Source organism: Octodon degus, unplaced genomic scaffold, assembly GCF_000260255.1.
Source record: "Octodon degus isolate 3935 unplaced genomic scaffold, OctDeg1.0 scaffold00098, whole genome shotgun sequence".
NCBI lineage: Eukaryota > Metazoa > Chordata > Mammalia > Rodentia > Octodontidae > Octodon > Octodon degus.
In genome coordinates, this window is record NW_004524674.1 from 1,735,760 (window position 1) to 1,757,449 (window position 21,690).

The window sequence follows — 21,690 nt, forward strand, 5'->3', positions numbered from 1 at the left end:
TATGTTTTCTTGACCACTGTCTTCATTGTTTCTTTTGAGGCAATGAGGTATTTTTAACAATTGCTGAAGGACTTGTACATTCATTTGCAGCTATCTTATTACATGCAATTTTCTTCAGTTATCTTCTATGATAAGTTCTTGAAAAATATTGTTCACAACCTTCATACTTCTTCAAAATGCATAAACTTTGTTGTACCTCGAACAGCCTGGGGACGGATCCCCGGGTGCGGCTGCCGCCCTGAGGGCATGGCTGAAGGCGACCCGCTCACCTCCCCGCTCGCCTCCCCGCTTTTGAGACTGCCAATAGCAGTGTGTTTTGTTGGGTGATTGGATAATTCCATACAATCAATCCCCAGTAGTTGGATATTTTTTTTTTCTAGTTCTTCACTATCATAATAGCATTACAGTAGATATTTCTGTGCGTTGTCATTAGTGTATATTAGGCTTACTATAGTGTTACCTTGTCTCCAGTTTTATAGTTTGTGGCTTCAGTTGCTTGTCAGTCACAATTCAGACATTACATAGAGGGGGCCGGGGAGATGGCTCAGTGGAATAAGCACTTCCCTGGCAAGCGCAAGGGCCTGAGTTCAATCCCCGGTTCTGAAAAAAAAAAAAAAAACAAAAAACAAAAAACATAGAGAATTCCAGAAACTAGTAGGTCATACATTTTTAATTGTGCACATTCTGGGTAGCATGATGAAATTTCATGCTGCTTCTCTCCTGGCGTGCCTCAGATGTGAATCACTCTTTGTCCAGAGTATCCACGCTATATATGCTACCTCCCTGTTAGTCACTTTGTGGCCATGTAGGTTATCAGATTGACTGTTGTAATGTTGTAATGCTTGTGCTTAAATAACTCTTATTTTACTTCATGATGGCCCCAAAGCACAAGGATAGTAGTACTGGCAATTTAAATATGCTGAAGAGAAGCCATAGAGCGCTTCCTTTAAGTGAAACAATGAAGGCACAGTAAGATATTTTGAATGAGAGACCACATTCACATAACTATGTAATAGTATATTGTTATAATTTTATTATTAGTTGTTATTCTCTTATTGTCTAATTTATATATTAGACTTTGTCATATGAATGTTCGTATAGTAAGAGAAACACTATACCCAATGTGGTGCTTTCTGTGGTTCAGGCATCTGCTGAAATCTTGGAACGTATTCTTGTGAATAAGGGGGCGCTACTGTACTTCCTTCAGATGGATTCTCAGGGGTGGAATTGCTAGGCTCTGTGTATTTAAGCTTTTGACTATTTACAGCTTCTAAACAGTTTATCATATAGAAAAGCAGCTCCACATAAGTGAGAGTTGCTAGGTGAAAACATCACAACATGTCGTCTGGTTTCCCTTGAAAAATCCTTTCGGAAAGCCCCCAGTTTGGAGAATGACAAGAAATCTGAGGCTTTTTGGTAGCTACCTCAACTCAGCCAGCTTTTCCCTGTGCTGCAGGGACAGATGGCTGTTTCTGTGGCAATTAAGTAGTTGGCGTATGTCTAGGGACCACGCTGTACACGCAATATGTACAGTTAAACACGAGTGTCGTGGTCTGCGCAGTGAGACCACTGTGAGTGGGAGGCAGAAGGGGGCGCGAGGACTAGCGATTCAGCTGGGCATGTGTGCTTCTCCACGGGCTGGGACCTGGGCCCGTACTGCTTCCACTGTTACCAGAGATTTTTCTCCTCCACCTTGGTACTTTGCATCTATGTTCAGGTCACGGATTGGTAGATTCCACAATTCCTGCATTGGTTTTGACCTCTAAGCTGGACCTAAGGCTCACAGGGAAGGTTCCAGTTTTTTGCCTGACCCTCAGTCTCCAGCTCTGGGTCTGTGGCTGGATAGAACTCAGACTCTTTCCAGCGCAGCGGGCATCCAGGGTGGAAGTGGTTGGGATTCTGTGTGTCTCCTGTTTTCTCCTTTAGCTGTTCCATCTGCTGGCTGGAGTGGGTGGGACGATCAAGCCGTTTGCATCTGTGCCTGCAGGTTGCCTGCAACATGAGTTGTGACAAAACCCTAAACCTGGCAGCCCTGATATTAGCCAGCTGGTCTGAGGATTGGCCAAGCTGGGCTTTTCCAGCAGACAGCGTGGGGATTCTCAGTGTGGCTGTCATGAGGCAGCACAAGGGGGACCCCTGCCTGCGTGCAGGATGCCCCATTGTCCCAGGTGCTCAGCCTATTCCTGTAAATGTAGCTGTAGCAGGTCACAGCCATGTGCAGTAAGTAGCTACGTTTGTGCTTTGATGGCAGGATTAAGTCTTTGTGCTAGAGACCAGATGGCCCATAAAGTACAAGATAATTACTGTCTGGCTCTTTGCAAAAATGTTTGCTGACCCCTGCTCCAGCGAAATGTTGGCCCAGCATTGGTGGGCAGTACTGATTGCCGCTGACTTTGTTGGTGTGGACAAGGGTTCTCAACGTCTGAGTCTGCCTGTAGGCAGAGGGTTGGGCACTTTGCTTCCTCCCTACCCTGCCCCCATGCCTTTCCCTTTACAGCATCCACTCCAGTGTGCTCAAGGACGAGGTCGAGCTCTCTACAGCCGGGGGGCCGCCACTCCCCGAGGTCAGCCTGGGCCGCTTTGACTTTGATGTGTCTGACTTCTTCCTCTTCGGCTCACCCTTGGGCCTGGTCCTGGCCATGCGCAGGACGGTGCTGCCCGGGCTGGATGGTATGTATAGCTGGACCTCCAAATGGGAGGAAGGGAGCGTGGGGGAGGTGGGGAAGAGTTGGAGTCAATGGAGAAAGAGAAGAGGAGGGGTGGGAAGAGTAGTGAAAGTTGGGGGCGGCTTCCCTGGATGGGCCAGTGGTGAGGTGACTTCATGTGGATTTCCTGTCCCTGCCCCGTGCCCCTGGCTTCGCGGCCCCTGCGCCATAGTTAGGCTCTGTGGGAAGAGAAGCTACAATGTGCACTGCATTGCTCCTCACTCCCCCCCCTCCCCCTTGCTCAGCAGACCCCTGAAGCCAGGTGGATTTCTCTGCTTGTCCCCATATTCAGGCCCATCACAGTGCCTGTGCCCACGCACCTGCAGCCTTGAAAACCTTTTCCTGTTCTTCCAAAATACATGTGTGGGAGGATTTGGTCACCAAGGGCTTTAACAGTGACAGAGGAGAGGAGCACACTCACAGCCTGAAGGGCATCTTGTGTGTCAGCTAATCAGTGCTTTCCCTGAAGCTCACGGACAGCCTCCAGTGTGACCAGCTAGAGAGGAAGCGGCTGTGGCTGCAGTGAGGAGAGGAAGCAGAGCTCAGGGCCACCGGCGTTGCCCAGGATCTCTGGGCTTCGCTGGAGGCTGCCTGTTTGGTAGGCTGATCCAGGAAGGGAGACCAGCTGGAGAGGCAGGGTCTCAGTGGAGACATCTGCTGGCCAGTGAGAGAAGTGCCCTGCTACCTCCAACAAGCCTCAACGCCCATCTCCTTCTTCACCTAGGAATTGAGTGTGGTCTGGGGACTGGGGACCCCGAGCAAGGGGCAGTTGTCCTGATTTAAGGAACTGATATTGGTTTCATAGGTTAGGTAGTAACTAAAGCTGGAGGAGTTGAAAAGAGTCTGACCAATGGAAACTGGAGAGAGGCTCTTCTAGGAAGACAGCACTCTTTGAACAAAGGCAGAGAGAGAGGAAAGCAGTGAGTAGGATTAGGCAATTGCAGACGTTCACTGTTGTTCTGGCAGTGCTTTGCTGGCTGTCTGTGGTGGCACTCATAGGTGGGAAGATTGGCAAGACTTTGAATGGCAGCTGAATGTAACAACTTTGTTCCATTTGGTAGCCCGGAACCATGAAAGGTTCTTGAATGGAGGAGAAGGCTACTCAGAGCTGTACTCCAGGGAGCCTCCTGGAGTCAAGGGGGCAGGTACTATAAAGGGGCTTCTCCTTCTGTCTTCCCCACTTACCCCAGGTTTCCAGATGCGTCCTGCCTGCAGCCAGGTCTACAGCTTCTTCCATTGCGCAGACCCCTCTGCCTCACGGCTTGAGCCTCTGTTGGAGCCCAGGTTCCACCTGGTGCCCCCCGTCAGTGTGCCCCGCTACCAGAGGTTCCCCCTGGGTGATGGACACTCTCTCCTCTTGGGTAGGTGCCCAGGGCTGGAGGCTGGGCTCAGCCAGTTGACCCTGAAGGACCCCTCTCTGGTCCAGCCTTTCGAGCTGTCAGCTGATGAGGTGACTCCTTGAACAGGGCCTGCACTCTCCTGGAGGAACAAACAGGGAGCTACTGACTCCCCTGTCTTCAGAGTGGCCAGTGTGCCAAGCACTTGATCTGTACAGGCAGCTTGCGGCTGGAGAGCCCTTATGTTCTCAGCAGGCCCCAGGTGGCTCTGCTGTGGGGGTGAGCCAGTGTAAGGGTGGAGTAGTCAGAGTCCAAGGCAAGCCCAGGGATCTATGTCCAGTATCATTCCCGAGTCCCAGCCTGGATTCTGGAAGGATAGGAGGGCTAAGCCATCAGGGTTTGTGACAAAGGTGGCCTTTGACCAGGGGTTTGTAGGGAAAGTTTATTTGAGTAGGCAGAAAAGAGCTGGAGGAGGAGGGCACAATGGGGAGCCGGGATGGGGAGCCATGACAGGTGTGTGGGGGGAGGGTCAGAGGCTTCCAGGACTTAAAGGGGGTGAAGCTGAGGGCAGGCCCGAAATGACAGCCTGGGGCTTTGGGGATCCAGGCCTTGACTGTATACCATGGCAGAGGGGCAGTAGCCTGAGCCTGCTCAGTTGCTGGCCAGAGATGGAGGGATGGTGTACTTATGGCCCAAAGGATTAAGACCCAGCCTCTCCCAAGCCTTCATTTCAGAGACATAAGCTTTCCAAAATCCCTGCTGTGCTAGGAGCTTTGTCAAGTAGGCAAAGCTCCAAGGCTCCTCCCCAACCCTCAAGTGTCCCCTCTTTGGACAGAGGACCCTGCACCCATAGTGGCTACACCAGCTCCCCCTGGCTAGAGTTCATTTCCACTCACTTCCAAGTCAGCCACAATCCTTTGTAGCTTGGGAGGAGGAATATGACAGGAGAGACATGGTTACTTGCCATCCCCATGACCTCAGCTGTGCTTTGGGGTGTCTTCCAGGCTCCTCTGTAGCTTTCTTGGGAGTGAGGGTGGTGGTTGGAACTCTCATACCTGCTTGCATCGCTTGCAAGTGCAGAGAAGGTGAAACAGCTATGTACTTTGAAAGGAGACCCTTCAGTCCCAGTGGGGCATGCATTTGTGTGTGTGTGTACATGTGTGTGTATGTGTGCATGCACAGATGTGTGTATGTGTGCATCCATGGGTGTGCATATGTGTGCATGTATATATGGGTGTGTGTGTGTGTGTGTGTGCGTGTGTGGTGTGTGGTGCAGGTTGCTGCTGGGCTGGGGCTGGCTCCTCTGCCTGCTTGGGTTCCTGCCTAGCACAAGGCTGGCACCAAGTGGCCAACTCTGTTGGAGACCCACTACTTACCCTGACCTTGCACTTCCTTTTCTAGCTGATGCCCTGCACACTCACAGCCCCCTGTTCCTGGAGGGTGGCTCCCAGGGCAGCCCCCCGCTTCTGGATGCCTCTGCTTCACTCCCTCAAGCCCCAAGGTTTGAGCGTGCAGGACGCAGGATGAGCGAGGGCAGCTCCCCCAGTGACAGCTCTGAGTCCTTGGACAGCCTGGCGCCTGTGGGTGCCTCCCGCAGTGAGTGAGGTCCTTTTGGGGCCCTGCCTGCATTTTGGAGAGAGGGGCCCTTTCATGGGGTGGTTTTGGGTCTATAGCCACACTGCTGCAGGCAGCCCTCTGTAGGCAAGAGGGCGGCATTCTTGCCTTTGGCAGAACTGTGGGTCTGTTGGCAGAGACCTGGCTTCCAACTGAATCCTCACTGACTTCCCAGACTAGGCAGTGAACCTTGACCTCTGACCCTGGACAGGCCCCACACGCTAACCCTGGCTAATATGGGCTTTGCTCTTTTTTTTCTTTTGCGGAACTGGGCTTTGAACTCAGGCCCTTGCGCTTGCCAGGGAAGCGCTTGTTCCACTGAGTCATCTCCCTGGCCCCCGAGCTTTGCTCTTGCTTAGAGCCTTGATCCCTGATCCTAACCTGGGGCTGAGTGGTCATCTTGGACAGAAGCTTGATCCCTGACCTTGGGTAGGGCTCTGATCTCTGATCATGGGCCACTCTGTGACCTCTCAGTGCCCTGATTGAGCCCTGACCTCCAACCTACTGCTAAGCAGCAGTCTAGGGGTGATGCTTTCCTGGGAGGGGCTCAGTCTGGAGGAGGGGTGCACAGGTGACGGGGCTGCTGTGTGGTGAGAAGGTGGCTGGAAGGGAGCAGCCACCGCCCTCAGCTCAGTGATGGCAGAGTGCTCGGGCCCTAAGCTCGACTGCTGTGGGGTCTGTGTGGCCAGAGTCCCACACAGCCCCTTGGCTGCTCTGTCCTCACCTTCTTCTTGGGCCTGCAGTCAGAGCCAAGTGGTGGGGAACCAAGCGGATCGACTATGCTCTCTACTGCCCTGATGTCCTCACTGCCTTCCCCACCGTGGCCCTGCCCCATCTCTTCCACGCCAGCTACTGGGAGTCCACAGACGTGGTTGCCTTCATCTTGAGACAGGTACTGTTGCTCCTTCGCTGGGCCTGGCTGTAGGCTCTTCCAGAGTAACCCAGTCTTCTCCTTCAGACAGTGCTGACCCCTGGTCAGTTGGTCTGTCTGTCTCTCTGTCTCTGTCTGTCTGTCTCTGTCTCTCTCTCTTCCCTCCACATCTCCCAGGTCTTGCTATGTAGTTCAGGCTGTCCTTGAACTCACTGTGATCCTCCTGTCTCAGCCTCCTGAGTGCTGCATTATCGGCGTGCACTTCTGTCCAGTGCCCTGGCATGGTAGCAGCACTGAGAAGGCTTTGGGCACTTAAACCAGGAGGAGTGGTGACATGGTCAGAGAGGGGATTTCATAAAGAACATTCACTTCTGAGTGGCTCACAGAGTGGTACTTGCTGGAAAATTAAATTGAAATGAAGTAGCGGAACATCGTGGTGTGTCAGTGTGGAGAGTGGAGCAACTTGTTCCTGCTCTCTCTGCAGCCCCATGTCCTCGTCTTTAGAACGGCAGGTGTAGCAGGAAGAGCAGTCCCTGGAGGACCCTGGGGGATGTGGGATGAGGGGCAGGTGGGGGCAGCTCGTGGCCAGCCTGGATGGCCAAGGTCTGGGTAGGATCTTAACCTGACTTCTGTGAGAAGCCACAGTGGGGCTGTGAGCAAGGAACATCTGTCACATGACTTGGGGTTTGAGAGGGAAACTCTGGGGCTGCTGCTTTGGGAGTAAGAGAAGAAGCCTGAGTTCCCTGAGGAGGCGAGCGCAGGAGCTCAGCTTAGAAAAGACAGCGTGGAGGGCACAGGTCGGAGGGGCCCAAGAGGCGAACCTGGACTTCCTGTGGCGGCACTCTGAGTTCTGGGATGCGGGGACAGGAAGGAGCCCAGCAAGACCTGTTTTCCTTGGAGTGACTATGGGGGAGCCATTTCCTGGAGTGGGGACGAAGCTGAGTGGGGTGGGTGGGGGAAGCCCAAGCCTGGGGCTCCTGTTTGTTGCTGGGGAGAGAAGCAAGTAGAAGAGCCCAGAGCTTAGGGACGAGGCCAGGACTGGTGCCCAAAATGTGGAAGTCATCGGCATGGGGTGGCATTGAAGCCAGGTGACGGTGCCCAGGGGGTACTGGAGAGAGCAGGTTGGGATATGTCCTGGAGTCCTGCCTGAGGAGGACCTATGGGGACAGCAGAGGACATCGCTGAGGTCAGAGGGGAACTCAGAGTGGGCAGGCAGCAGTGAGGAAGGTGGAGAGGCAGAAAGGGTTCTGGGGGTTTTCCTTTAGGATGGGGGCTATCGGGGCATAAATGGGTGCTCCAGGGAGTAGCCCAGGAGTGTCTGGTCCCAGAGGCAGGGCTGGGCCTGGGATATTGCTGGAGAGACGACAGTGAGCAGGGGAAAGGGCTGGGTTCCGGGTTCTGGGGGGTTCAGGAAGGAGGGCAGAGAGTGGGTGCAGGCGTGGAGAGCAGAGGCTGTGCCCCCCAACAGAGCCCTCTGGTTATCAGTGCTGTGGCTCAGCTGTCAGGACAGGCTCCTGGGCCTCAGCCCCCTGAGGGGGTCCTGGCTGGGAGGCGGGGAGACCCAGGGAGGGCCTGGCTGGCCACAAGTCGGTGGGCTGTAATGCCCCAGAGGGGCCCAGTGCCATGAGCGTCTGCCCAGGGACCTGCTTCGCTTTGGCCAGGTGATGCGCTACGAGAGCGTGAGCATCAAGGAGAACGCTGGCCTGGACTCTGCGGCGCTGAGCCCCAGCAACCCCCGCGAGAAGTGGCTTCGCAAGCGGACCCAGGTCAAACTGCGGGTAGGTGCCTGCCTGGGATCACAAGCCTTGGGACAATGGCCTGGGGTAGTGGGGCTGCCCTAGGGTTGGGACATCCTCATGGTAGATAAGAGCTTCAATTTGCCTTTGGAGGTCAGTACCCACACAGCTGGGATTCAGGCTCGTAATTACGACAGAGAGAAGCATAGATTAGAATAAAGAAGGATTGTCAGGACTGTTCATATAGGGCTTCGTTGCAAAGGAGGCTTTTCTGTAGGTTATCAGAGGATGAATAGGAGTTTGGGGTGCACACATTTATTACTCAGGCAGCAAACTCTCATCGATGCCTGCTCTGTCTCAGTCCCTCTGCTAGGAGCAGGTATGGTCTGAGCTGTTCATAGACACTGCCATTCCTGTGCTGGGCAGCTCCAGTCTGGTGGGAGGAGGATTGCAGAGGGCTCCAGAACAATCCCGAGGTAGAGGGTGATAAGTGCTTCATGAATCAATTATTTCTTTTGCAAATATATTTATCAATATGTAATTTACATATCATATAGCTCATCCATTTTTTTTTATACTTTATTTATTTATTTTGTGTGTGTGTGGCCAGCTCAGCCCACCAGGGGGCGGGGCTGGCTGGCATGTGGTGCTGGGGGATTGAACCGCGGTCCCTGTGCTTTGCTAAGCTTAGCTTGTTCTAAGTAGGTGCTTTAGACCACTGAGCCATCTCACCAGCCCTAGCTCATCCATTTTAAACTAAACCTTTTAGAACATGCTTATCATCTCTGAAAGAAAATGTACTCTTCAGCAGTCTTCCCAGGTCCCCACCCCCTCCCCTTTCTCTAAGCAAGCAGACATTTTCTCTGTGTCTCTGTACATTTGCCTATTCTGGGCAGTTCATTTGTATCTGGCTTCTTTCCCTTAATCTAGCGTCTTCAGGGTTCATCCATGTTGCTGCAGGTGTCAGAACTTTATTTCTTTTCATGGCTGAGTAATACTTCACTGCATGGAAAGGCTGTATTTCCTTTATCCATTCGTCAGCTGATGGACATTTGGGTTGTTTCTGCCTCTTGGCTGTCATGGCGCATGGTGCTATAAACAATTGTGCATATGTGTTCTGTGGGCATATGCCTTCATTTCTTTTGGGTTCAGCCCTGCAAGTGGAATGGCTGGATCTGATGGTAACTCTGTGTTTAGTCATCTGAGGAACTGCCAGACAGTTTTCCATGGTAGCCGCATTGTTTTACACTCTGACCAGCAGTTAGAGTTCTGACTCTGTGGGTTCTGATTTCTCCCCATCTCAGCAGCACCTGTCACTTCTATCCCTTTGACTGTGGTCATTCTAGGCAATGCTGGGGTATCTCCTTATGGTTTTGATGTGCGTTCCCCTGATGAGTATGTTGACTGTCTCACATGCGTATCCCCACGATCAGCTCTTCCTTCCATAGGGCTCCTGTAAGAGGGCAGTGCCCCCCACTTGCATGGGTATTTCCAGGGCAGGGCTCATGGCTGCTGGTTTTCAGGGACCCTGTAAATGAGGTGCCCATGGATGTTTGTTGAGTTGAACTAAAAGATCATAGGAGTTGAGAGGAGGTTTTGAGTCTGGTCCTAGCAGGTGGGCTGGGCTGTGGGAGCAGAGGGTTACGAATGGCATACAGAGTGGGGGGCTCAGCATGAGCGAAGGCCTGGAGGCCCTGCAGAGCCTGACTGTAGAGTGGAAGTTGCTCAGGCCACATTCAGAATGCTGAACTCCGGACTGGGACTTTGTGCAGAATGTGGGGAGCCAGTCTGGCAAGGTGCTAATGGGTCTGAGCCTTACAAGGATGTCTGGGGGTAGGTTTTGGATACAGAATGGCATTGGGAAGCCCTCTCAGAGTCCAGCCAATGGGTAGCGTGGGTGTGGCAGAGACACCCTTGTGGCCAGAGCTGTGTGGAAGGGCCAGCAGGTTGAGGGACATGAGTGTCAAAGGCCAGCCTGGGTATGGCGTGTAGTCAGGGCTGACACAGGTCTTGGAGCTATGGAATGAACTAGAGGCAGAAGTGAAGAGAAGGGAGGCTGAGGTGGTGTAGAGAGCATGGTATTGTTCCGATTGCTCCACAAATGCCTGGACTGGGCGAGGCTGGGGAGAATGAGGCCAGAATGGCAGGGGGCTGTGAGCAGTGGTCCTGCAGGCAGGCCGAAGGCAGTGCTGTGTTATTCTCCCTGTGCATCTGCAATTTTCTAGTAAAAAAAGATGGGTGGCAAATGGCTCTGTGAGGCAGAGGGAGAAGTGAAAGGTGACTGGGAAGTTTCCAGCCTAGAACTCGAGAAGACTAGGATGCAAGGACCAACGGTCACTCCAGGGGCATGCAGAGAGGTCAAAGCAGTAAACTCACCTCCATGAGAAGCTCAGGGTGCCTTGAAGACAGTATTAGTGGCTCACATCTCTTTCTCTTATAGGAACCCATCTCTGGATCCCTAGCAGAAGTCAGAGGAGCCATGATTCCATAGCCCACACCCCTGCAGCCATCCTGGCTGCTTTCCACACATAGCCAGCTGAAGTGCTGCTTGTTGAGGCTGAGCCAGATTCTTTCTGTCCTTCCAGAATGTCACTGCTAATCACCGGGCCAATGATGTGATTGCTGCTGAAGATGGCCCCCAGGTCCTGGTGGGACGCTTCATGTATGGGCCTCTTGACATGGTAGCTCTGACTGGAGAGAAGGTACTGAGGGCCAGGTATCTCCTGAGAGCTGGTCCACGTGTGCCAGATGTGATGTGAGGGGTGAGGGTTTCCTCAGGGTCAAGCCGCCTGTGAGGGAGGCAGAGAGCAGGGTGCCTCTCACCTGGCCTGGACAGGGAGCAAAGGCCAGGGGCAAAGTGAGGGAGGCACTGAGGGACCTGGCTGCAGTGGAGCGGGGAAGGAGAGTGGTAAAATCCAGGGATGCAGGCAGTAACAAAGCGCCCCAGCCCAGCCTCTGCCAAGCCTGCACCGCTCAGCCTGCGTTGAGTCTCCTCCCTCCTCCACCGCCTGCAGGTGGACATCCTGGTGATGGCAGAGCCCTCCTCAGGCCGCTGGGTGCACCTGGACACAGAGATCACCAACAACAGCGGGAGGATCACCTACAACGTGCCCCGGCCCCGGCGCTTGGGGATTGGTGTCTACCCCGTGAAGATGGTTGTCAGGTGGGACTGGGGGCATGTTCTCATGGTGACGTCTCTCATTTCCACAGCCATTCTAGAAAAGTCCATCCAGAGGGCAGGTCCTCGGCCCAAGCTGTCCGCACGAAGAGAGGAAACGGGAGAAGCCGCCAGCTCTGGCCCCAGGAGACGCCGCTCAGATCCTCTCTGATGCTAGCCCCACAACGACTCCTGTCACAGCTGACATGGGTCTCCCATACCTTTCAGGGGTGACCAGACCTGTGCGATGAGCTACCTCACAGTGCTGCCCAGGGGCATGGAGTGTGTGGTGTTCAGCATCGATGGGTCCTTTGCAGCCAGCGTGTCCATCATGGGCAGCGATCCCAAGGTCCGGCCAGGTGCAGTGGATGTGGTGCGGTGAGTGCCACCTCCTGTGCAAGGATGTCCCCTCTGTGGCAGGAGCCAGAGGCCCCTGGGGGAGGGTGTTGCTTTTGTTGGTTGTCTCTAAGAATTCTCTAGTCAGCGGTGGTGGTGTATGCCTGTAATTCCAGCCCTTGAGAGGCTGAGGTAGGAGGATCACTGTCAGTTCAAGACCAGCCTGGGCTATAGTATAAGAAAGATTTTAAGAAAATTTTCAAGAATTTTTTCCCCCCTGGGTCTCAGGCTGGGAGTTGAAAAGTCGTGGCTTTACTTATGACAGTAACTTACTGAAAATTATTGAAAAATCTATCTACCACCCTTATTTTCTCCTCTCCTTTCTCCTACCTTCCCTTCCTTTTCCCCTCCCTCCCTGCCTTCTTCTTTCCCTCCCTTTTCCCCTCCCTCCCTGCCTTCTTCTTTCCCTCCCTCTCTTCTTTCCTTCTTTCCTCCATTTCTTTTCCCTGCACCCATGCGACCTTTTTCTGAGGCTGACTCCCAGGCTCAGGGCTGGCACCGATGCAGATATTGCTGCTGTTTGAAGAAACCTGAATCCAGTGGGGAAAACAAATTATGGCGATGAGAAATGAATTGGGATTCAGATGTAGGCTCTTGGGAGTTCCTGGGGTTTGAGGTGGCACTGTCCATCCCACCCCAGTAATGGGCAGCACTTGGGAGGAACAGCCAGACTGCCTCATGATCCCTGAGGAACTTCTGACCTCCAGCTGTCCCTGGCTCTGTGGAAACAGACTGGAGTGGGAGGACTGCAGGGAAAAAGGCTATCCGGGGACTTTGGTAGTAGCCTCGCAGTAAGAGGGGGCCTGAGCTAAGGAAGGGTGCTGGTAGAGTGAAAGAGATAGCCTGGTAAAGCTGCCTGCCTTGCTCGCTGCAGGAGGGAGGGAGGCAGGTGGAGGGGCTGAGGGACAGGTGTCCCCTCTCTGGCTCTGGAAGAGGGCATGAGTATATTTATTTATTTTTTTTTGCAGTACTGGGGATTGAACTCAGGACCCTGAGCTTGCCAGGCAAGAGCTTATTGTACTGAGCTATCTCCCCCGCCTGACAAAGGGCATGAGTATAGCAAGTCCAGGTGGGAGCACAGGTTTACGGGCTATCTGGGAGTGTGGATTTTGAGGTTCTATTTTATCTTCCTAATGTTCCTCAGAATAGCCCCCTGGCTTCTCAGGAGGGCAGCAGCACCTGGGGCAGATTGCAGGGCAGTAGGTGGCTTGCAGGGCTGAATTGGAGCCTCCAATGCCATCTCGCTAGGCACTGGCAAGACCTGGGATACATGATCCTCTACATCACGGGGCGGCCGGACATGCAGAAGCAGCGGGTGGTGTCGTGGCTGTCCCAGCACAACTTTCCACAGGGCATGATCTTCTTCTCGGACGGGCTGGTGCACGACCCACTGCGGCAGAAGGCCATCTTTCTCCGCAACCTCATGCAGGAGGTCAGTGAAGGCCTGGGGTGGGGCGGGGCTTTGGCAGTAGACTCTCATTGGCCAGGAGAGGGATCGACCATGCCTTCCCATGCTCCCTTCCTCTTCCACAACCAGGTGGAACCCCACACTTCCAGTAGTTTGTTGGCACAAGATCAAGTGCACTGTACAAAGACCACATTTTTGGATCTCTTATCCTTTTAGCAGTCTTTTGAAGTAGGTATTATCTTTATTGCTAGTCATCCTTTTTTATTTCCTGATTCTAAAGCCTAAACTCTTGTCTTTACAACTGAATTTTCACTCAATAGACATTTAAGTGCCTATTGTGTTCCTTACTCTGTGCCTGGTGTTGTTGGGCCCACACAAAAACCTGCTTTCCTGGTCTGTGGTTCTGCATCATGTGGGCCTGGGACCAACATCTTTCCAAGAACCTGAGAGTTAATCAGAAATTCAGAGCTTCTGGTTCAGACTTACTGATCAAGAAACTCTGGGTTGGAGGCTCAGCTGTGTCTTCACAACCCTCCTGGGGATTCTGCTGCACAGAAAATAACTGAGAAGCATAGACCTAGAGTAGGGATTGACAAATGAACATTGGATGAATTTAGGTCTCAGTGTCCATAAATAAAGTTTTATTGGAACACAGCCAAGCTCATTTGTGTCTGTAGCGTTTGTGGCTGCTTTTGTGCTGCTGCAGAAGAGCTGAGTCGTTGTGATGGAGCACAAAGTCGCCAATATTTACTGTTTAGCCTTTCAGAGAGAAAGCCTGCCAGTCCTGATGTCGAGGAAGAAAGCCATGCAAATTGACAATTACTGGTGTGTGGTTGAAAAGAGCTGCTACTGGCAAACAGAGGAAAGAGAATTTGTTTGCCAAGGGAGGTTGGGGGAGCCTTCTAGTAGGTTGTAACTTTTGAGCTTTATCTTTTTTTTTTTTTTTTTTTTTGTGGCTGGCTCAGCCTGCCTTGGGGGCGGGGCTGGTGCAGTATGTGATGCCAGGGATTGAACCGCCATCCCTGCGCTTTGTCTAAGCTTGCCTAAGTGGGCGCTTTAGATCACTATGCTATCTCACCAGCCCTTGAGCTTAATCTTGAAGCATGAGTATGAGTTGTCAAGACTGAAACAAGCAAGTTAGAATTGGAGCACAATGAAGTTTTGTTTGGGAGTAGCATTGCCATGGAAATGTGCGTGGCACAGTTCATTCTGTACTGGTTCAAAGAGTTTGAGGCAAGGGCAGATTTTTCGAGGGCAAAAGGAGAGTTACACAGAGTATCTTGAAATAATTATCTTTGGCCACAAATGATAATAACAAGGGTGGCATCAGTCTGAAGTTCGGTAGACTGTTGCTGAGCAGATGTCCTCGAAGGAGTCTCTTTGGTATAAGGTTACTGCAGCCTTCTGTGGAAGGCTGTGATTCTGGCAGTGTCTTTTGTAATATTTACTGTTAGGCAGTCATGAATAGGAACTCTTCCTTCATAAGCTCCCAGCTTTATTTAGTTTTTGTTAGGATTGACACAAACAGCTCCATTTTGATTTTGACAACTTTTACCATGAGCAAAGGCACAAAGGCAAGAAAGATCATGAGGGCCCAGGGAGATAGCTGGGCAGTCTAAGCACCAGCCTGGCAAGCACAAGGACCCAAATTTGATTCCCGGTACTGCATGTCTTGCTGGTCCTGTGCAGAGCCTGCCACTGAAACTGGGCATGGTGGCACATGCCTGTGATCCAAGCACTGAGGGGGCTGAGATGGAAGGATCACTAACTATGAGTCTGAGCTGCATAGTGAGACCCTGTGCCAAACATATAAATAAATAAATAGAAAGATCATGAAATATTTTTAGGGCTGCAGATACCCAAGATGAGGGTGTATACAGGCAGGGTCAGACCCAGGTCAGGTGGGAACTGAGGCCCCACATGTCTCCAGGGACACAAGCATGGCAGGCCTCAGAAGACTTGAAAATCAGACCATGCTCATGGACTCCTTTCCGAGAACAATGGGGAGCCATGGAAGAGCCTGAAGTAGGGGAATGGCAGTGTTTAGTTTGAGTCATACAAAGAGTCTTCTGATGGCTATGTGGAGAGCTAGCTGACAGACAAAAGGAGAGACAGGAAAGCTGGTTAAGGGGCTATTGCCAAGCAAGAGAGAAGAAGACCAAATCCAGGTGGTGACCATGGAATGGAGAGAAAGACATATGCAGGCATGAGAATCAGGAAGTGGAATCCTCAGGATTTGGTAACAGTTGGATGTAGTGTGTGAGGAACTCTCTGATGTTCTGTTGCACGGCCAGGAGGGATCCAGGCTACTTGTCTGATCATTGCCTCTAAGGAGGTTAGAATTCATGTCTGTGCTGCTCTACAATGTATCTCTGGGATTTGGAATAACAGTGGCTCACAGTAGGCGCTCAAGGCATGTTTGTTGAATGAATATATGAATGAATGAGTGAGTGAAGTGAGAGCGGACATGGGCAGAAGGGCAGCTAGAGAGAGATGAGCTTAGCTGTGGACGTGTGGAGGCTGATATGGCCATGGGCCACCAGCCATGTCAGCCCCAGCATGTGGCTCAAGGAAGAGTTCTGTGGGTTGCAGATAGAGGATGGAGCCATTGTGTGAGAGAGACCAGTGAAACCATGGGTGGGGAGGCATCCCTGGGGAAGGATAGGACCAAGAGGCTGCACTGGGCCTCCAAGAGCAGGACAGAAACTGGCCAGGGAACCAAGAGGAAAGGTCAAGGGGAAGAGAGCCAGGCCAGGGAGGCCCCACTTGTCAAGCAGGGAGACGTTCAAGCAGGCAGCACTGTGGGATGGTGAGGACTGGCCTGCATGACTGGTTACTACATGACCTCAGTGGCGAAGGGAACCTCTGAAGGCCTAGAGGGCGATGCAGTGGGATGAGGGGTGGAGAAGGTGGGTCTTAGCTTGGAGGATTCCTGAGTGTGGGGGCAGCAAGCTCTCCACATGGATGCTAAGGCACCCTGGCAATGGTGCAATTTAGGAGGAAGGAAAGCAGAGACACAGGACTGAAGTGCCCAGTGCACTTGGGAGAAAAGAAGGTGACTTATGCAGAGGCACTTAAGGCAAGGGATGACTGGGTGGTGAGCCCCTCCAAGGAGGAGGTAGTTTGATACAGTGGGGAGGGTAGAGTGACGATCTGAAAGTGCTGGTGGTGCAAGGACATTGAGTCATTTTCTTGACTGGAGTGGGTCTTCTGGGGAGAACATCGGACCAACCAGTCAGAGGCAGCAGGCGGAGGACCAGCTTGGAACTGACCTCTAATCCTGGCCCTGTGATGCAGAAACTCAATTTCCTTATCCACAAGTGGACATTTGTCCCCATTGTTACATAACTTATGTGTAGTGCTAACCAAGGCAGTGTCAATAAGTGGTCTGGTTGTTACCAAGCAGAGCCCTGTATCAAGCTAGAGGTGTGGGGAGGGACAGGAACTCTGGGAGTCGGTTCCCAGCACAGGGTGGCACCAGGGCATGAAGTGTGAGGGTGGATACAGGTTCCCAAACAGGGGCTCCCTGAGCTGGTGTGGGAAGCCTTCCCAGGGAGGGCTGCTGGGCTTCCCCTTGCTCATGAGCTGCCCTGTATTCCAGTGCTTCATCAAAATCAGTGCTGCCTACGGCTCCACCAAGGACATCTCCGTCTACAGCGTGCTGGGCCTGCCAGCCTCCCAGATCTTCATTGTGGGCCGGCCCACCAAGAAGTACCAAACCCAGTGCCAGGTGGGTGGAGGCAAGGCTGGGGGCTGAGGGCTGACAGCCAGGGAAAGGATCATAGAAGAATAATTCATTTATTATTTCATCCAATGGCTTACTTGTTCATTCATTCATTCATTCATTCATTCATTCATTCATTCAATGTTTCTTGGCCCCTGCCTTGGACCAGGCTGAGTTAGATCATGGGAGAGCCCCAGGGACAGGTGTAATGCCACCTAGTCTAGTGTGGGAGATGGGACATCTGCAGACTGTCACAGTGTAGCATGGCAAGTGCCCTGATAGTTGCCAGGCAGACACATTCTGGAGAGGAGCAGCTAACCCAGCCTCCAGGACAAGGCTGGCTTTCCAAATTTCAAAGGAATTGCTCCGAAAGGAACTGAGATTGAGAGCCCATTCCTTTGTGGCCAAGGCAGCAGCAAAAGCCAAGGTCAGAAAGCAGCAGAGAAACATCTGGGAATGGCCTGGGACCAGCTTGGTGCAGGCCGGCAGGGGACAGGGAGTTGGAGCAGTAGGTGCATCGAATGGGTTGTGTCTGGCCATGTTCACTGAGTCCTTGAGGTGAGGGATAGGGAGGCAGCATCCACAAAGATCCCTAAACTGCACGGGGTCCGAGGAGAAGCTGGAGATGCCCGAGTCACGGTTGGGGACAGGACCAGGAGCAGGGATCCACTCTCCTTGTTAGCTTCACACTCATCTCTTTCGTAGTTCCTGAGCGAAGGCTATGCTGCACACCTGGCCACGCTGGAGGCCAGCCACCGCTCACGCCCCAAGAAGAACAACTCGCGCATGATCCTGCGCAAGGGCAGCTTTGGCCTGCACGCGCAGCCTGAGTTCCTGCGTAAGCGCAACCACCTGCGCAGGACACTGTCGGTGCAGCAGCCCGACCCACCGGCTGCCACCCCCAAGCCCGAGCGGGCCCAGAGCCAGCCCGAGTCTGACAAGGACCACGAGCGGCCGCTGCCTGCCCTCAGCTGGGCACGTGGGCCCCCCAAGTTCGAGTCGGTGCCCTGAGGGGCAGGCGGTGCTCAGAGCAGGGGGGCGACCAGGCTGCCTGCAGGGACGGGAGGGCTGCCTTCTCCCCGACACAGGCGTTTTCCTGCTTTTTCCCTCCCGTGTCTGTCCAGCCATGTCCAATCAGAGTAGGGAGGGACCCTTCTGGCCTTGGGAGAGCTCCGGAGCTGTGACCGGGTGAAATCCCTGGTTCTCAGAGCCTCCGCCGCCGCCGCCTCCCCATGCAGGGACGGCGAGCCCTAGTCAGGGCTGATGTTTGTGTCATCCTGGGGACAGGCCAGCTGGAGCCCACAGTTCCGGCAGAGTCAGGCATCTTTCAGAATCCCCAGTCTTCCGCGGCCAGGCGAGGTGAGCTCTGTGTGGAGAAGGCCCTAGTGGGGGGACCAACAGCCGCTGGCAGGTGCTGCCTCTTGGCTGTCTTGTGGAGGAGTGAGTGGCATTTTATGCCCACTCTCCTTGTGACATCCCCCAATCACCGCTTCCAGGTTGACACTTATGACAAAGTGGTCACTTTCTGGGAGTGAGAGGACGTCCCCTAGGTTCATCCTCATGTGCGTGGTGTCTGTCCACAGCCCTGGGGCCGGGTCTGGTGCTGGTGTCCACCTGCAGCTGTCTTGTGCCCCTTACCATTGTCCTCAGTAACCTCACCATCCTCTGGTGGCCCTTGAGGACAGATTCATCTTCCAGGATCCCTGCCTTGTGCCCTCCCCTGGGAGAGGCTGCAGACTTGGGTTCTGGCCCAGGTGGGCTGGCTGTGTGCCTGTGAGTCTGTTGCTTGCCCTCTCTGGACCCAGTTTTCCATCTGTAAATTGGAGGGGGTCCAGGCCCCAGCTGAGGTAGGTGTAAGTTTTTGACTCATAGGCAGCCCTGAACCTCTGACCCTGAGTCTTCAGCGTGCAGGCTAACAGGCCCTTTGCACACAGCTTTGCTGAAAGGTTCTGCTTCAGAGAAAGTCTGCTCCATGGAGAGCCACAGCAGGGCTGCTTTGCTCTGATGCTAAAATGGGTATCCCAGGGACAGAGCCCTCCCTGGAGGATACTGATCTGGCTCCTCCACCCCCAGCTCTGCTCAGACCCATTCCCCTGTTGCTTTCTGGAAACCGTAGAGTTGAGATACCCGGGTTCTGGGGACTTCTTGGAATTTTGGCCCAAGCTGTTGTATCCTTTCCCTTCCAGCTACCACATAGCTTGGTTTGAGCCTCTAAGTGGGCAGCACCCTGAGGGTGGCAGGGCTTGGCTCTCCTGGGGCCCCTCAAAGTCTGCCTAGGTCCTCCTGCTACTGAGCCCCTGGCCCAGGCTCGCACCTGTGATGGAGCTGCCCTGGGCTGCCTCTGTGCCCCCATGGGCTGCTTCTGAGGCCAGCCCTAGCTGTTAGCAGGCCACCCCAGGGCCAGACATCTGTATACACAGCAGGCGCCTGTGTGAGCTCAGTGTCGCTTCTGCTCAATGTCTACCTCTTGCAGCTCCCCTGCAGTCCATGGTGGCTGCTCCTGGGGGCAGTTGGCACCGTTGTTGTAAATCACCTTGGCAACCTGGGCACCCTGCTGGGGCTGGAGGGGTCTGGGCTCTAAGCCCCCACCCCTGCACTTTTTCCAGCCCACCAGTTACTGCCACCTTTGCCCGACCCATCTGCCAGCTCTTGTAATCTACTTTCAGCACTGCGTCCTGTGTCCAAGCCCCATGAGGATGCTAGGGAGCTGGGGATCAGCTTGTCTTCTCTGGTCCTGGCTCCAGCGGGCAGTTTGCACGGGCTCATCCCCCTTTAACAGAGCATCATTCCTGGCTCTCTCTTGGCACCAGCTCATACGGCATAGCACTTCACTCCTAACCCTTTCTGCTCCTTCCCCCCTCCAAAAAAAAAAAATCTTGATTTAAACATGGCAGAGTTATTTTCTAATTTTCCGAGGCTCTGTCATTTCATTTTGGCAGAAGTCACTGATATGTTACTTTTAAATGATGAGCTAATTAGTGTGAGATCCTTTTCCTCAGTTAGATTCCCTCCTCCCTTTCAGAGAACCCCAGGCTGGGGAGTGGGGGTGGGTGGGAGTGAGGGCATACGGCTGTGAGCTGGGATCCTCAGGGAGCTTAGAATAAGTGGCTGGGGCTGTTTCTGGGGTTAGAACTGAGACACAGGACCCAGCAGGAGGGCTGTTGTTCCCCCTTGCTTTGCTGGAACCCTCTACTGGGACTTTGCTAGCTCCCACACAAGATGCTCACAGTGTACAGGGATATATTGTGAACACAACACCCTTGGAGCTATAGTTGGTGTGTGTGAATGCCTGTCCTTGCAGTTCTGTTTAGTGATGAGACTACCTATGTCTCAGTATTGCCTTTTTGACAACTGTGTCCCCCATATGCACTTTCTGTACTAGTGGTGTGTTCAATTTTGTCTGTCAAGTCAGAGACAAAAAGAACCGAGTCCCGTTGTTCTCTGGAGGGCTGCGGTTGCCTCTTCTCCAGTAGTTCTGTGATCCCTTAATCCAGCTGTTTTTAGACTCTTTCTAGCTCCTGGTGTGCCTGCTATCCTGCAGCTGGAAAACAGATCTTCCCCCTGACCAAAGCTCCTTGTTTTTCATGTGGCATGTTTGTTCTTCCCCACCCAGTGGCTACGCTGGCCAAGGGCCTGCCCGCCACCGCCTGCCTTCCTCACTTACGTGCCCTCTTGGGGGTTCAGGGTGCAAATCTTTTGCCAGGGCCTGCTCTTCCAGCATCATGGTTTTCCCCCTAAAGATCTTGACTCCTCTCTAAAGCACCACAAAATATTAAAAAAAAAAAAATAAGAAGTTCCTTTGTATGTTCAGATGAATGACCTTCCTGTCTGGGTGCTGGCCACAGCAACTGCGTCTGAATTCCAGCATTACCCAGACTGTTTGGGGCGGCTCTCTGAAGGAGCGGGAGGCAGGATCTTAGGGTTTCTAAACTGCACTTTTTTTTCACTCTGAAGCCCAGACTTGTGCCCCAGAAGTGTCCAGTAGACCAAACACCCACTATGTGAAATCAGATTCCACCCGAGGCAGGTAGACCTGGGCCAGTGGTGGCACCAGTTTCCACCTGGTTCAGGTGCAGCCCTGCCTAGGAGGAGAGTGCTGACTGGGAAGGAGCCTTGCAGTTGACCCTGCCTTAAACAACCGACTTTCCAGCTGAATCCCAGGGGGTTTGGGTGTCAAGCGCTCTGGAAACCTATTTTTCTTTAGCTCAGTCAAAAGCCTCCGCGTATCCTCTTGGGCTTGGGGGAATTTTCAAAGTCCCAATCAGGGTTAAGTCCAAGCAATGAGGCCTGGCTGGGTTCTGTTCTCCTTGCTAAGAAACCAACAGGATGTTTGGCAGGATAATCAAGAATTCAACTTTAGTCTTTGGGACACAGCAGAGGCAGGTGACACCAAGGAGTGACAGGCCACAGAAGGGTGGCTTATGCATGGGGACCCCCACCGTCGGATCCCACTGTCCCTTTCTGTTTGTTTACTCAGTGGTGGCAGCCAGTCTGACCTTGTCTGTGGTCTGACTGTTCCTAAGTGTGTACCTTTCAGTATTATCTGTGATAGATGGTTCTGTGCTGGAAAAGGTTTATTATATTCCTACGGCTGCCTTGTACAAAATCCGTTAGAAAAAAAAACATGTAAAATATCAGATTTCTAACAAGACAAATACCGCATTATGGAGTTAAAAGATTTTTACAATTGGTCTTGATTTCGATGTGAGCTGGTTTTTAACTCTCAAACATTGTCACTTAAA

The 21,690-nt window shown here is 52.9% G+C and overlaps 1 protein-coding gene across 2 annotated transcripts in view; it reads left to right on the forward strand.

Moving 5' to 3' along the window:
• Window positions 1-21,651, forward strand: part of Pitpnm3 (PITPNM family member 3) — a 90,170-nt gene extending 68,519 nt beyond the window's left edge. For both annotated transcript variants that reach the window (XM_004638310.2, XM_023723315.1), the window contains 11 exons: window positions 2,498-2,670; window positions 3,896-4,066; window positions 5,444-5,638; window positions 6,400-6,548; window positions 8,189-8,305; window positions 10,849-10,965; window positions 11,278-11,426; window positions 11,649-11,798; window positions 13,065-13,248; window positions 16,826-16,954; window positions 17,654-21,651. In XM_004638310.2, the coding sequence (XP_004638367.1) occupies window positions 2,498-2,670; window positions 3,896-4,066; window positions 5,444-5,638; window positions 6,400-6,548; window positions 8,189-8,305; window positions 10,849-10,965; window positions 11,278-11,426; window positions 11,649-11,798; window positions 13,065-13,248; window positions 16,826-16,954; window positions 17,654-17,959 (1,840 nt within the window). In that variant the 3' untranslated portion in view covers window positions 17,960-21,651. The remainder of the gene's footprint in view (window positions 1-2,497; window positions 2,671-3,895; window positions 4,067-5,443; window positions 5,639-6,399; window positions 6,549-8,188; window positions 8,306-10,848; window positions 10,966-11,277; window positions 11,427-11,648; window positions 11,799-13,064; window positions 13,249-16,825; window positions 16,955-17,653) is intronic.
• The last annotated feature ends 39 nt before the right edge of the window (window positions 21,652-21,690 follow it).